Source organism: Thalassophryne amazonica, chromosome 18, assembly GCF_902500255.1.
Source record: "Thalassophryne amazonica chromosome 18, fThaAma1.1, whole genome shotgun sequence".
NCBI lineage: Eukaryota > Metazoa > Chordata > Actinopteri > Batrachoidiformes > Batrachoididae > Thalassophryne > Thalassophryne amazonica.
The window spans coordinates 35,682,410-35,697,534 of record NC_047120.1 but is presented as its reverse complement, the minus strand read 5'-3'; the positions used below and the strand labels follow the sequence as shown (position 1 = coordinate 35,697,534).

Below are 15,125 nucleotides of genomic sequence, written 5' to 3'. Positions count from 1 at the left end.
GCACGTAGGTGGTGCGGCTTTGTTTGGCCAACAAGGTTCAAATCCAGCATGCCAAAGAGACTCAGTGGTGTTATTGTAGGTAGTGCTGCAAAGGTTTGATCAAATCTACTGTCAAATGTGGCTGCAGTAAACCAGTTTCTTCACCTTTTGGCCATTTATTTTTTTCTAGCTGAGCTGTTTTCTTAAAAATGACACCCACACTCTATATTCCTCTCACCTACATCCACCCTACCCTTGTTCAGTAGTTACTTTAAATCCCTGATCACCAGCCTGACGTTTGGGCTCTTGTCACCTTTAGCCACTTTTTTTTTCTGTCAAAGTTGACCAAATACACCCACTCATGCCCAACATTCTGTGTTCAGCACCAAGTGGTACTTTTGAAATTCTTCCAGTCACTAAAATATCCTGTAACTGGTACTGCAGAATAAGCAGGTTTGAACATTTAGCAAGCAGGAATATGTAGCTGTTACAGAAAATATCTTTTGTATGTCCAGGCTGACCATGCCTGGAAGACCTCCCTAGGGAGAAGACCAGGGGGCATCCTCACCATGCCCAAATGACCTCAGCTGACTCCTTTCAATGCAAAAAAGCAGCAGCTCTGCTAAAAATTAAGACAAATTTGGAAAAATGCAGAAAGCTTAAAATGTCACTGTGGTGTAAAATCCATATTATAAAAATGGTTATATCTTCACAGTTCCATTATTTAATTATGATGCTACCAACTGTAATACCACCTACCATAAACAGTATGAAAATCTGATCAAACAATTTTTATGGGAAGGGAAAAGAGCTAGAATAAACTGAGCAAACTGTATGCATCTAAAGAAAAAGGCGGTCTAGGATTGCCCTATGCAAATTTGTATTGCCTGTCATTGGAAATGGCCAAATTAAACACTGGGAAAAGATCAAGCATGGACAAAAATGGGTAGATATCAAAGAAGAAATTTGTTTGCCATTTGATTCCAAATATAAATTGTGCCAGAAATCTGTACATAAAATGTTCAACACAAAAGTATTCATCTTTCTGGAACAATCCAGCTATTTGCATTGGCAAAATACCAGTGTTTTGGAGGCAGTGGCATTCCTGTGGCATACACACTATTGAAGATATATATATAGAGAGAGAGAGAGAGAGAGAGAGAGAGAGAGAGAGAGAGAGAGAGAGAGAGAGAGAGAGAGAGAGAGAGGATGAAGACACTGACTGGGATAACTTTTGCAACTACATCAATTTCCATCAAGAATACAAAGACTGTCAGAAAATGAGGCTAGAACCTGAATGTCTGGATTTACCTCTTCCCAGTTGATTGTAGGAAATTGTTTTGTCTTGCTCAGCATCTTTGTACCTGTAATATGTACTTGTAAATAGGTATTGGGGTGGGGGTGCACCAGCCGACTGTTTTGATTTTTTTAGTTATCTTTATGGTTACTTTTGGTTATTTTGATTCTCTTAAAATCAATAAATTTAAATGACAAAAAAGAAGCCGCAGCTCAAGTCCAGTTTCTTGTTCATTTATAACATATACTAATACAATAGCATGCTTTTGGAGGGCGGTATGCATTTTCAGAGGCCTGACGTTCACGCCCAGTCACCCAAAATGACAGATATTCACCCGAGTTTGACGAAGGCGAATATCTGTCATTGTATGTTATTTGCATTATTATCACTTTTTACTGAGATACACAACATGTAACACGTACATAAAAAGTTGGCTCACTTAACTTTTGTCGTGTCGGCTGGCGCGCGCGCTGCTCTCCGAATTCGGCAGTGCGCCCTCATCAAGCTGGCTGCTTTAGCTGCTGTTTATTGTCATTCTATCCATGAGAAAATCATCCGAAATATCCATATTGGGACCAAAACACACTTCTCGCCTTTTCATCTTTTCCTCTGCAGACAGGTTTTTTCCCCCCCTCTGCAGACAGTTCTTGGGCTGTGCACGCAATGACGTCATTTGTTTACGCACAGCGGGCGGGTATAGTCAGGTACCGTCGACGTAAATCTATGATACCGGCCCAGCAACGCCCCGGTAAAGTGATAATAATGCATGTTACACCCAACATTGAGTGAGGCTAATATTCTGCCTGCAATTTAAAGAATATCTCGATTCTCTATCAATTTTGATGTTGTCGCATACGATAGAAATGAGTGGCGAGCTAAGTGGCCAATTTCAATCAATTAATCAATTGATCAACACTGTCTAGCTATAAAGCAAAATGCATCTGTGTGAATGTGGCTTGCATATCTCTCTGACTGTCAGATTGGCCTCAGTTTTCAGATATGGCTTGCGCATGGCACAGCGCATGGCACAATGGTGGAGTCACAAGACAATGTTGTCATCCGCCAGCTTCACAAAGCTCGTCGACAAAGATGAGTCACTCTCTGCCAGAAGCTGAAGGGTTTTAGCCATGCTAATGCTCCCCAGAACTATTTTACTGAAAAAGTTTGAAGGACATAAATGACATGGTGAGGAACGTCCAGTCATGTGAGAGGCAAAAAAAGAAAAATGTTTAAAATGGTGCAGTCACCTCCACCATTTTAAAGGGTTTTAGCCATGCTAATGCTTCTCAGAACTAATTTACTGAAAAAAGTTTGAAAGACCTAAATGACATCTATTGATCTCGAGAATACAGAAGTTTCTGTTCTTGATATTTTACTAGCAGTGATATTCTACTAGCAATGATAGTTTCATGAATACCTTTAATAAACCCACATGTATGTACCATTAATAAATCGTGTCAGTCTATTTAAGGTACCTTCATCTCAAGACCTTCATACACCCAAGCAATTTTGAACTATGATGTATCACATACAATTGACACGATATATTTACATCAACCTACAGTGAGGAAAATAAGTATTTGAACACCCTGCGATTTTGCAAGTTAGCCCAGTTAGAAATCATGGAGGGGTCTGAAATTTTCATCTTAGGTGCATGTCCACTGTGAGAGACATAATCTAAAAAAAAAAAAAAAAATCCGGAAATCATAATGTATGATTTTTTTTTATAATTTATTTGTATGTTACTGCTGCAAATTAGTATTTGAACACCTGTGAAAATCAATGTTAATATTTGGTACAGTAGCCTTTGTTTTCAATTACAAAGGTCAAAAGTTTCCTGTAGTTTTTCACCAGGTTTGCACACACTGCTGCAGGGATTTTGGTCCACTCCTCCATACAGATCTTCTCCAAATCTTTAAGGTTTGGAGTTTCAGCTCCCTCCAAAGATTTTCTATTGAGTTCAGGTCTGGAGACTGGCCAGGCCACTCCAGGACCTTGAAATGCTTCTTACGGCGCCCCTCCTTAGTTGCCCTGGCTGTGTGTTTGGGGTCATTGTCATGCTGGAAGACCCAGCCATGACCCATCTTCAATGCTCTTACTGAGGGAACGAGGTTGTTTAAATCTTGCAATACATGACCCTGTCCATCCTCTCTTCAATATGGTGCAGTCATCCTGTCCCCTTTGCAGAAGAGCACCCCCAGAGTATGTTTCCACCCCCCATGCTTCACGGTTTGGTTGTTCTCAACCTCTAAACATGGTAAGTGGAGTTGATTCCAAAAAGCTCTATTCTGGTATCATCTGACCACATGACCTTCTCCCATGCCTCCTCTGGATCATCCAGATGGTCACTGGTGAACTTAAAATGGGCCTGGACATGTGCTGGCTTGAGCAGGGGGACCTTGCTGCCCTGCAAGATTTTAAACCATGACAGCATCATGTGTTACTAATGTAATCTTTGTGACTGTGGTCCCAGCTCTCTTCAGGTCATTGACCAGGTCCTCCTGTGTAGTTCTGAGCTTTCTCAGAATCATCCTTAGCCCACAAAGTGAGATCTTGCATGGAATCCCAGACCGAGGGAGATTGACAGTCATCTTGTGTTTATTTGACTTTCTAATAAATAATCATAACAGTTGTTGTCTTCTACCAAGCTGCTTGCCTGTTGTCCTGTAGTCCATTCCAGCCTTGTGCAGGTCTACAGTTTTGTCCCTGGTGTCCTTAGACAGCTCTTTGGTCTTGACTATGGTGGACAGGTTACAGTGTGATTGATTGAGTGTGTGAACAGGTGTCTTTTATACAGGTAACAAGTTCAGACAGGTGCAATTAATACAGGTAATGAGTGCAGAATAAGAGGGCTTCTTGAAGAAAAATTAACAGGTCTGTGTGAGCCAGAATTCTTGCTGGTTGGTAGGTGTTCAAATACTTATTTGCAGCAGTAACATACAAATAAATTACTAAAAATCATACATTGTGATTTCCGGATTTTTTATTTTTTTTACGAGGTCTGTCAATAAAGTAATGGTCCGGAGACAAAGGAACACCTCCATTTCGGCGTGTCAGAGGACAAGGTTGGACATGTCCAGCTCTCCACAATTTCACTGATACTTATTGGACTGGTAAGCATTGAAAGCCGAGATAGACATGTCCAAACTTGTCCTCTGACACGCCGAAACGGAGGTGTTCCTTTGTCTCGCTTCATCAGCGAAGCCTCCGCGCGGCTTTCCATGACAAAATCTCTTGTTAAAAGTGAAATCTGCCAGAAAATGGCTGATGTCCAGCTCTTGTGATAACCAGAGAAAGAGCACACGACAGTCTCGTATCCACAGAGCCATCCGTTTAGAAATGGTCCGGTGGCTTGTGCCGCGTTGTCGCAGCTCGGAGCGTGGCGCACCGAGCATCCTTAAAGGGGTCCTTAAAGCTGTACTAACAGACCTTATTCTCTGTGAAGCCTGTAAAATTTTCACCGAAAGCCAGATAAATTTTTCGAATGGTTTCCAGGTGCCAGTCTCTAACAGCTTCTGAAAAAATTCTGATGGAAAAAAAGTCATTTTCATTCCGCCATTTCCAGACAATGAAAATCCGACGAGGGGACGGGACCACTCCTTCCCAAGGCGTGCTCACAGGCGAATGACATCACCGACAGGCGTGGAAAAACTCACGCATGCGCACGAGGGTTCAAGCATGTCTGACGTAAAAACATATGAATGAAATCCATATAGTTTTTGAAAAAAATAAAAAGGACCTTTACTTTATTGACAGACCTCGTAGATTATGTCTCTCACAGTGGACATGCACCTACGATGAAAATTTCAGACCCCTCCATGATTTCTAAGTGGGAGAACTTACAAAATCGCAGGGTGTTCAAATACTTATTGTCCTCACTGTACATTGATGTTCCTTCCAAGGCTTTGCCTTAGTAATATTAATAAGTTGAATCTGATATTGCATGTCTACTGTGAACATCTGTGTTGATCCAGCGTTAGAATTTCCATGTTGATGAAACTTTCCAGTTTTCTCTGGATCAACATCATTCACTGGCCTTGACGTTTCTGCACGTAGGAGAGACCCACCAAGATTGATCTGTTAAATAGCTCTGTTGTATGAAGAAGGCGTCGTGTCCAAATACCTCTGATCTGTCCTATACATACCCTTACATAAAATATTTCATGAATGATCCTGTTAATTAACTAGCATTCATCCAGGTGTCCTTCTAACCCTAAGTGTGTTATTATCAGCTCTTCATGCAAACGATACCATTAAAGACCGTCTGATTTTGCTGCTCAGTATTCCACTTCCATCATGCAACACTGCTGTACCATTCATCTCACCTCTGTCTTTGCTGTCATGCTCTCCAGGTGACTGGCACCATGGGCGGCATGAAGAGCGGGCTGCACCAACACCTCGCTCGGCTGGACGAGATCTTCGCCACACGGGGCGACTATGTGCAGACGCTACACTTCATGCAGCAGATGGCTGACAACGTGATCAAACAGCTGCTGGGTCTGCCTGACTGGGAGACGGCCCAAGTAGACCTGTCGGCAGTCGCAGATCAAACAGCAAACGTAGAATACTACAGGTGAGGGCTGACACTAACAAAAAAATACACGTGTCACAGTTGTAAACTCCACACCAGAAGTTTCAGTCATTCAAAATGGAAATGATGCAATGAGACTTCTACTCAGACAGCTGGAGAAAACCACCAGTGTTGAAATCCATTCGAGATGGAAGTTATTAAGTGGATTTTCGGTCAAGAAAAGGTTTGTCCAAGAATGGAACACAGCTATCATTTTGTATACAAATCAGTTTCAGCCCAAAGTTTATCGGTAGTGTTGCCATACCGTGCAGTGCTAACCCCTCCACCCATGAGCTCCTGGAGACTCAGGAGGGAACCTCCGATGGCAATTGGGAAAGCATTACCAAGGCAGCTGGGAAATATAATCCTCCAGCATGTCCGGGGTCTTCCTCAGGGCATCCTCCCAGTTGGATGTGCCTGGAAGAGCTCCCTGGAGAGACCACCAGGGGGCTCATCAAGCCCAAACCACCTCAGCTGGCTCCTTCCGAGGCAAAGAAGCAGTGGCTCTACTTGGGCTGAATCTCAGTTATACCCCTTGGCCCTTCCCCTTACCCCTTCCCGAGAAGGCACAAGACACAGAGGGGTGTCTCAATTCTCTTTTTGGAGCGAGGCGGAGGGGTAGGCAGAGGGCTACAAACCCTTGGAGTGAATCTGGATGCACACTCCATTTGGAGGGGTAGGAGGAGCTTACCGCTGTCTCCAGAAAAACAAACATGGCGCAGAAAGAGCCGCACAAATGAAGCGGCTTTCTTTACAAAATACACTGTTTAGAAAGTTATAACTTGAACAAAAACTTTACAGGCAGTTGTCTATGACAGCAACATGTATGCTGCTGGATGCATGTTGCGTATATTGTCGTTCTGAGGAATATCGTAACGTCGCTCATGCGCTGAGGCGTTATAATACATATATACACGAACGCTATGATAAGACACTTTTATATCTCACAACGGAGAAAATCATGATAAAGGATAGGCACATTAATTTGTATGTTCATAAATCTTTGGATAATATCGATCCCTGCTGTTGGATTTCAAGGTATGTAACGTGTGTGTATTTTGTAAACAAACAGGGAGCCCTGAGTGCACTTGGTGCTTTCAGGCAGATAATTAGAAGCTTCGTCAATGGGAATAAGTTGGAAAATATATACACACACATGTATATGTGTAACACATAACCTGACATCCTAATAGACTGATATTATTTGTCAAGGAAATTTCTAAAGGAAATGGGGCTGGATGCAAAAAATGGAAGAATTTGAAAAAGAAATATAAGGTTAACAGAACTAGATGCACCTCATAACATACATACAGGTGCTGATCATATAATTAGAATATCATGAAAAAGTTGATTTATTTCAGTTATTCCATTCAAAAAGTGAAACTTGTATACATTCATTGCATACAGACTGATATATTTCGTGTTTATTTATTTTAAATAAATAAACTGTTTTCCTGTTTTATCATTAGTATTTTATATGATTGTGTATTTTTTTATTCTTTTTATTATTTTACTTCTTTTACTTATTTATGTTTAAAAATTTTTATTGTGTTTTAATCTTATTTTATTCTGCTTTTAAATGATGTTTGTGAAGCGCCTTGAGGCGATTAGTCGTGATTTGGCGCTATATAAATCAATACATTATTATTATTATAAATTATTTTAATTACTAATTAATTAATTTTAATTACTAATTAATTAATTATTAATTATTATTAGTATTATTGACATTAATCAATTACTAATTAATTAAGTATTAATACTATTAATTATTATTATTATAAATTACAAATTAATTAAATTAATTGACATGATTGCATCGAAGAAATCTGTGACTTCTTCTATTTCTTTGCATTTACACAGAAAAGCAAGAAAATAAAAAGAGCACATGGGCTACTGCAACAAGTTGCATTTTGGTTGCCATGTTAACAAACAGTGAAGATGGCAGTTTGACACGGGCAGTTTTTTTTTTTCTCCTAAGACGGAGAAAGGGGGTGTCTCAATTCATAGGGCTAGAGGCATACCCCTTTGCCTTACCCCTTGTTTTAAAGGGGTAGGCGTAGGGGTAGGGGTAGGGGTAGGGGTAGGGCCAAGGGGAAGAGTGAGGGGTACAAAAGAGAATTGAGATTGGGGGTTGGAGCCTTTCCCAGATATTCAAGCTTCTCACTTTGTCCCCGAGTGTAAGTGGTTGTGACTAATTGGAGAGATTACAAAGGCTCAAACCTCACAATCTCATTCTGCTCACTTCTGTCCATGCTTTTGTTTTCAGTCACTTGGTCTGTGTCTGTTCCCGCTGCTTTAATTCCGGTTCATGGGAGTTCTGGTTTGTTGTATTCTTAATTCATGTTGGATTTAACCAGTCATCGTCCCTCACTCGAGTGCCAGAACGTCTTCTTCCAGATTCTGTGTTTCCTGTTGCTGTCATGTGTTCTCTGTAACGTTTGGCCTGCCATTCCTGGATTGTTCACCTGACACGTTGATTTTCTCTGTATTGCCCACGTACACCTACCTATATTTTTGGATCACCTCTGAGTCTCATCCCTCACAAACACTGTTACCACACGTGCTGCTTAAACCGTGTAACCAGAACTTTACCTTCAACTCAACAATTAAAATCTCTTTCACTGGACTTGCTGTGTTGTTACTTGCTAAGTGGTCACCAATCGTGCTTCTACAATTGCAGCTTGGTTCTTGCATCTGTGCTGTATAATTCAGAATTTTTAGAGTAAAATTTTTAAATTACTCATGAATCTGCAAGAGAGGTGGGTGTTCTTTTGAAAACTGACAACCACAGTCACATGAAATTCTTTGGAAATATGTCACATTCTGGCAAGTTGTCCTTCGTTCGGTCCGTCATGTATGCAAATGCTTTTATGGCAAATTAGAGTCCCTTCTGCTGTTCATGTAGTGAGAAATCTCACTGTAGCTAAATCAAGGTGTTGGGTGCAAAGGGGCTAAATAAAATGGCCTATTAGTCATTGCACATTGCATTGCAAGGTGTATTTATTTAGTGTATTTAGGACTAAGTGCTTTCTGCTTTGCTATTGAGAGGGTGCAGTCTAAAGTGAGTGGTTTACTGGTGAGGACATGAATCAGAGTACAGAGCATGCGTGTGCATGGAGAATCAGCAGCAGAGACATAATGTTGGAAGTGTAGTAACTGCTATGATAGCTTTACACCCATTTGATACGTGTGACGAGTGTTCAGTGACTATCATGCATACGTGTGACGTGCAACTCATTCAGTTGGCATTCAAGATAAAATTGACATGCAAATTCCTAAGTGAATGGAAATATTGAGGCCCATTGCCTGAAGTACTTTTTAAGGTAAGTTAAACTGAACATGCACTGCTGTGCACTCTGTGTATTGAGATGCAGCATGTTTTTTACTTTTCTGGGATCAGCTCCCCCCACCCTCCCAAAAAAAGACTTTCAAAGATGGTTTACCTTCATTTCTTTCTTGACAGAGTGCACTCCTAAATGATGGCAGTGTATCACAAAGCACAGATAAATCTATTTAATCTGGTCTCACACTTTAAATAACCATAAATTCTGTTATGCAATGTTAATTAAACAGTGTGTACCCCGTCTTTCACTAAATATACACCAGCTTCCAGTGCCACAGTGACCCCAGCAAGATAAGCAGGACAAAATAAACGGGCAGATAAATTATACATTTATTTAAGCAACTAAGATGATGACTCTCGTACAGACAGAATCACTGAGGAGTTTGTCAGTTGCTGAAAAATAGGTGATTCATGTGTAGGTAGTTCCATTATGCACATTCTGACCTGAATATTTCACACAGCGTTTTGTGGATGAGATGATAGAATGTGCGCGTGCCCATTGAGATCAATCAATCAATCAACTTTTTTCTTGTATAGCGCCAAATCACAACAAACAGTTGCCCCAAGGCGCTCCACATTGCAAGGCAAGGCCATACAATAATTATGAAACACAGTCTACGTCTAAAGCAACATAACCAAGGGATGGTCCAGGGTCACCCGATCCAGCCCTAACTATAAGCCTTAGCGAAAAGGAAAGTTTTAAGCCTAATCTTAAAAGTAGAGAGGGTATCTGTCTCCCTGATCTGAATTGGGAGCTGGTTCCACAGGAGAGGAGCCTGAAAGCTGAAGGCTCTGCCTCCCATTCTACTCTTACAAACCCTAGGAACTACAAGTAAGCCCGCAGTCTGAGAGCGAAGCGCTCTAATGGGGTAATATGGTACTACGAGGTCCCTAAGATAAGATGGGACCTGATTATTCAAAACCTTATAAGTAAGAAGAAGAATTTTAAATTCTATTCTAGCATTAACAGGAAGCCAATGAAGGGAGGCCAACACGGGTGAGATATGCTCTCTCCTGCTAGTCCCCGTCAGTACTCTAGCTGCAGCATTCTGAACCAACTGAAGGCTTTTTAGGGAACTTTTAGGACAACCTGATAATAATGAATTACAATAGTCCAGCCTAGAGGAAACAAATGCATGAATTAGTTTTTCAGCATCACTCTGAGACAAGACCTTTCTGATTTTAGAGATATTGCGTAAATGCAAAAAGGCAGTCCTACATATTTGTTTAATATGCGCTTTGAATGACATATCCTGATCAAAAATAACTCCAAGATTTCTCACAGTATTACTAGAGATCAGGGAAATGCCATCCAGAGTAACGATCTGGTTAGACACCATGCTTCTAAGATTTGTGGGGCCAAGTACAATAACTTCAGTTTTATCTGAGTTTAAAAGCAGGAAATTAGAGGTCATCCATGTCTTTATGTCTGTAAGACAATCCTGCAGTTTAGCTAATTGGTGCGTATCCTCTGGCTTCATGGATAGATAAAGCTGGGTATCATCTGCGTAACAATGAAAATTTAAGCAATACCGTCTAATAATACTGCCCAAGGGAAGCATGTATAAAGTGAATAAAATTGGTCCTAGCACAGAACCTTGTGGAACTCCATAATTAACTTTAGTCTGTGAAGAAGATTCCCCATTTACATGAACAAACTGTAATCTATTAGACAAATATGATTCAAACCACCGCAGCGCAATGCCTTTAATACCTATGACATGCTCTAATCTCTGTAATAAAATTTTATGGTCAACAGTATCAAAAGCAGCACTGAGGTCCAACAGAACAAGCACAGAGATAAGTCCACTGTCCGAAGCCATAAGAAGATCATTTGTAACCTTCACTAATGCTGTTTCTGTACTATGATGAATTCTAAAACCTGACTGAAACTCTTCAAATAGACCATTCCTCTGCAGGTGATCAGTTAGCTGTTTTACAACTACCCTCTCAAGAATCTTTGAGAGAAAAGGAAGGTTGGAGATTGGCCTATAATTAGCTAAGATAGCTGGGTCAAGTGATGGCTTTTTAAGTAATGGTTTAATTACTGCCACCTTAAAGGCCTGTGGTACATAACCAACTAACAAAGATAGATTGATCATATTTAAGATTGAAGCATTAAATAATGGTAGGACTTCCTTGAGCAGCCTGGCAGGAATGGGGTCTAATAAGCATGTTGATGGTTTGGATGAAGTAACTAATGAAAATAACTCAGACAGAACAATCGGAGAGAAAGAGTCTAACCAAATACCGGCATCACTGAAAGCAGCCAAAGATAACGATACATCTTTGGGATGGTTATGAGTAATTTTTTCTCTAATAGTCAAAATTTTGTTAGCAAAGAAAGTCATGAAGTCATTACTAGTTAAAGTTAATGGAATACTCAGCTCAATAGAGCTCTGACTCTTTGTCAGCCTGGCTACAGTGCTGAAAAGAAACCTGGGGTTGTTCTTATTTTCTTCAATTAGTGATGAGTAGAAAGATGTCCTAGCTTCACGAAGGGCTTTCTTATAGAGCAACAAACTCTTTTTCCAGGCTAAGTGAAGATCTTCTAAATTAGTGAGACGCCATTTCCTCTCCAACTTACGGGTTATCTGCTTTAAGCTACGAGTTTGTGAGTTATACCACGGAGTCAGACACTTCTGATTTAAAGCTCTCTTTTTCAGAGGAGCTACAGCATCCAAAGTTGTCTTCAATGAGGATGTAAAACTATTGACAAGATACTCTAACTCCCTTACAGAGTTTAGGTAGCTACTCTGCTCTGTGTTGGTATATGACATTAGAGAACATAAAGAAGGAATCATATCCTTAAACCTAGTTACAGCGCTTTCTGAAAGACTTCTAGTGTAATGAAACTTATTCCCCACTGCAGGGTAGTCCATCAGGGTAAATGTAAATGTTATTAAAAAATGATCAGACAAAAGGGAGTTTTCAGGGAATACTGTTAAGTCCCTTGCATGAATAAAACACGTGGTTTGGAGGGATGTTTGAAAATGACATTCGATTAAATCATCAGCAATCACTGCATCATCCAACACTCCGACAGAGAGTCGACGCAAATGATAAAGTGCTGCGGGATGCGATAAGATATTATCCCGAGCTTAGTCTCATCACCGTTAAGCTCTTATCGTGCCAGAGCAGAAACAGGCCCGTCCGTAGGGACGGTGTTATTTATGTGGACTCCCTAGTAACAGACAGGCTGGTTTATATTGATCTAGAATGAGACTCCTCCATTCTGCCGATAAATCAATAGCCCTCAAAGATCGGCGAGATAGCCAGTCAACGTCAGCTGTTAATGGACTCATTATCAGTATCACAGGCCTTGTTTGGGAGGTGTTGGGGGGGGTGGGGGGGTTTGTTTCTTGGCTTCTGCGTGAGCCTGTTTGATTTTTCTTATCAAAGTATGCACGCTCGGCTCAGCGTCGACCCCTTATCTTCAGCGCGCTCACGCAGGAACGCTTTGTTTACACGTAAATCTTTCCGCCTGAAAAGTGAGCAACAAATGAGGCTTCATGTAGAGTTCCTATTTTTGAAAGCTTATTTATATTTGCTACATGTTGGCATCTTCTTTTCCTTTTCAGTCATTTTTGGTTCTCACAAAGAAAAGAAGTAAATCCTACTGAGGCCCCGAGTCCCATTGGCGCTGATTACCGGATTCCATAGCGTGAAGCGGTTGAGAGTCGATGGGTCCTTGTGGACCAGTCTGGCGTTGGGTGGGGTTGTGAAAACTGGTGGCTTTGGTGCCTTTGTTGGAAAGGAAAGGGTGACTGACCTTGATTGTTGCTGTGATCTTTGTGGAATAATCAGAAGCCCCACTTGTAACACTTCCCTGGCTGAGTGAGGAATCCGACTGTCTTGAACTTACCTTAGTTTGGACTAAGATCCAGGCTTTTGATGATGTCCTAGTGATCTCCTCAATGATCTCCTCAATAATGTCCTCCTGGCCATCAGAAGTGTACATGTATACAAGTAAAGTTTTGAACTTGTACAGATGTTCACTTATCTCATTCTCATTCTCACTTATCTCAGGGCGGCGCCCACAATTCACTTGATTTTTTTTTTTAACAAACCAAAAAGAAATTCGCCACTATGAACTCCCTCGCCAAATCGTCAAGCAGGCAATTCCTACCCCTCACCACGCAGTCTCTGCGGCTCAGAACATACGCAGCATGTGAGACAACTTGTGAGGGATTGACACACACTTTTCCTTTTATATGATTGGAGAGCAACAGCACTTCTGGAAGTGACTGAATACTCCAGCGGCCCCCAGCCACCTCAATCTGCAGCTGGCCAGCACTCACCCAGTGTGCATGTGCATAGGTGGGTTGGAGGCACAAGCTGCATGAAGTGGTTTCATTGTGTTTATTGAGGGATTGATTTTATTATTTATTTATTATTATTATGATGAAAGAAGTGGAAATTAAGTTTAATGCTCCTGGTCCTCGATGTGCATGCACGTGAGCAGGCTGGACACACCAGCTGCACAAACCAGATTAATTATGTTTATTGATTTATTTTTCTGAGGACAGAAGTAGAAATTAAGTTTAATGCTCCTGGTCCTCGACATGCATGCACGTGAGCGGGCTGGACATACCAGCTGCACGACCCAGAATAATTGCGTTCATTGTTTTATTTATTTATTTTTTTTCTGAGGACAGAAGTGGAAATTAAGTTTAATGCTCCTGGTCACTGACGTGTACACGCGTGCGTGAGCAGGCTGAACACACCAACTGCATGACCCAGATTAATTGTTTTTATTGTTTTATTTATTTTTCTGAGGACAGAAGTAGAAATTAAGTTTAATGCTCCTGGTCGGCACACACCCACTGTGTATGCCGTGCTGGATGGACGATGTCAGCACTCTGGCTTCATTCCTTTATCGTATTGTTATCGGCGCACTTCCAAGGGATTATGGTATCCATACATCCTGTCCGGCCACTGCAGAGCCGTGCCATGTAATGGAACTCAGTTTTATGCGTGGCTCGGCTGTGCACACACGCTAGATGCGTCGTGCAGTCTAATGCTACCGGCAGCGGCAGGGACAGTGGACCATGTGGACTTCAACTGTGTGGAGAATGTGGACCTGTGATCCAGACGTATTGTTTTATTTTTGCTGTCTGTGAGGACGTCAGTCGAACTTGACAGATGCAGCTCAGTGGATATCATTCTGTAAGTCTGGGTGGTTGTTCAGGCTTTTCTTCTTTCTTCTTCTTCTTTTATTATTGATTTATTTATTATTTTCATGCTTTTTCTGCCTAAAGTTGGGGGAATTTTCACAACTTGTTTCACGTAATAACAATATAATAGTCCACAGCCATCCTGAGTACTCTGTGTGCAAACGTCTGGTCAACGTGTGACAGTGGCGCTCAACATCCGTGAGAGTGCAGCGTGGTATTCACTTGCAAATCCTAGCGCCTACAAAGACCATGCCAGTACTGCTTGCCTTTCACAAATGTGCTGTACGCCATGTCAGTGGCTCTCATGCGCTTTGTGTAAGGACTGCTCAAGATTTGTGCCCATAATTTTTGCCGCCACTCCGAACGGCATTCAGCGGACAGTCGGCCATCATGCATGCACGTGTCTGGGGGATCACTTCATGGAGATTTCACATGAGAAAATATCACCTTTTCGCCTGTTTTCACATTGTTTTGTGTCTCCGCCTCCTTTCCACCTGTTGCATGTTAGATGCTAGCTTAATAAGTGACATAAGGTGTCGATTTCATGTATTTGGTACTAGGTCACTTGGGAAAATCCTTGGGTGTTTGTGAAATGACTTTCTGCCACACAAACAGCTACTTAAGGAGACTCTGATGAGGACTGTTACTTGCATTATGAGGAAAATCAGCTGTTATAAGTTTATTATTTCATTAGTGAAGACAGTTTAAAAAAAATACACTCCTTTCAATATATGTATTTTAGGTATATACATTTAA

The 15,125-nt window shown here is 41.2% G+C and overlaps 1 protein-coding gene across 2 annotated transcripts in view; it reads left to right on the top strand.

The window, feature by feature from the left end:
- ttyh2 (tweety family member 2) overlaps positions 1-15,125 on the top strand; it is a 182,892-nt gene that overhangs the window by 99,085 nt on the left and 68,682 nt on the right. For both annotated transcript variants that reach the window (XM_034193845.1, XM_034193846.1), the window contains exon 4: positions 5,629-5,849. In XM_034193845.1, the coding sequence (XP_034049736.1) occupies positions 5,629-5,849 (221 nt within the window). The remainder of the gene's footprint in view (positions 1-5,628; positions 5,850-15,125) is intronic.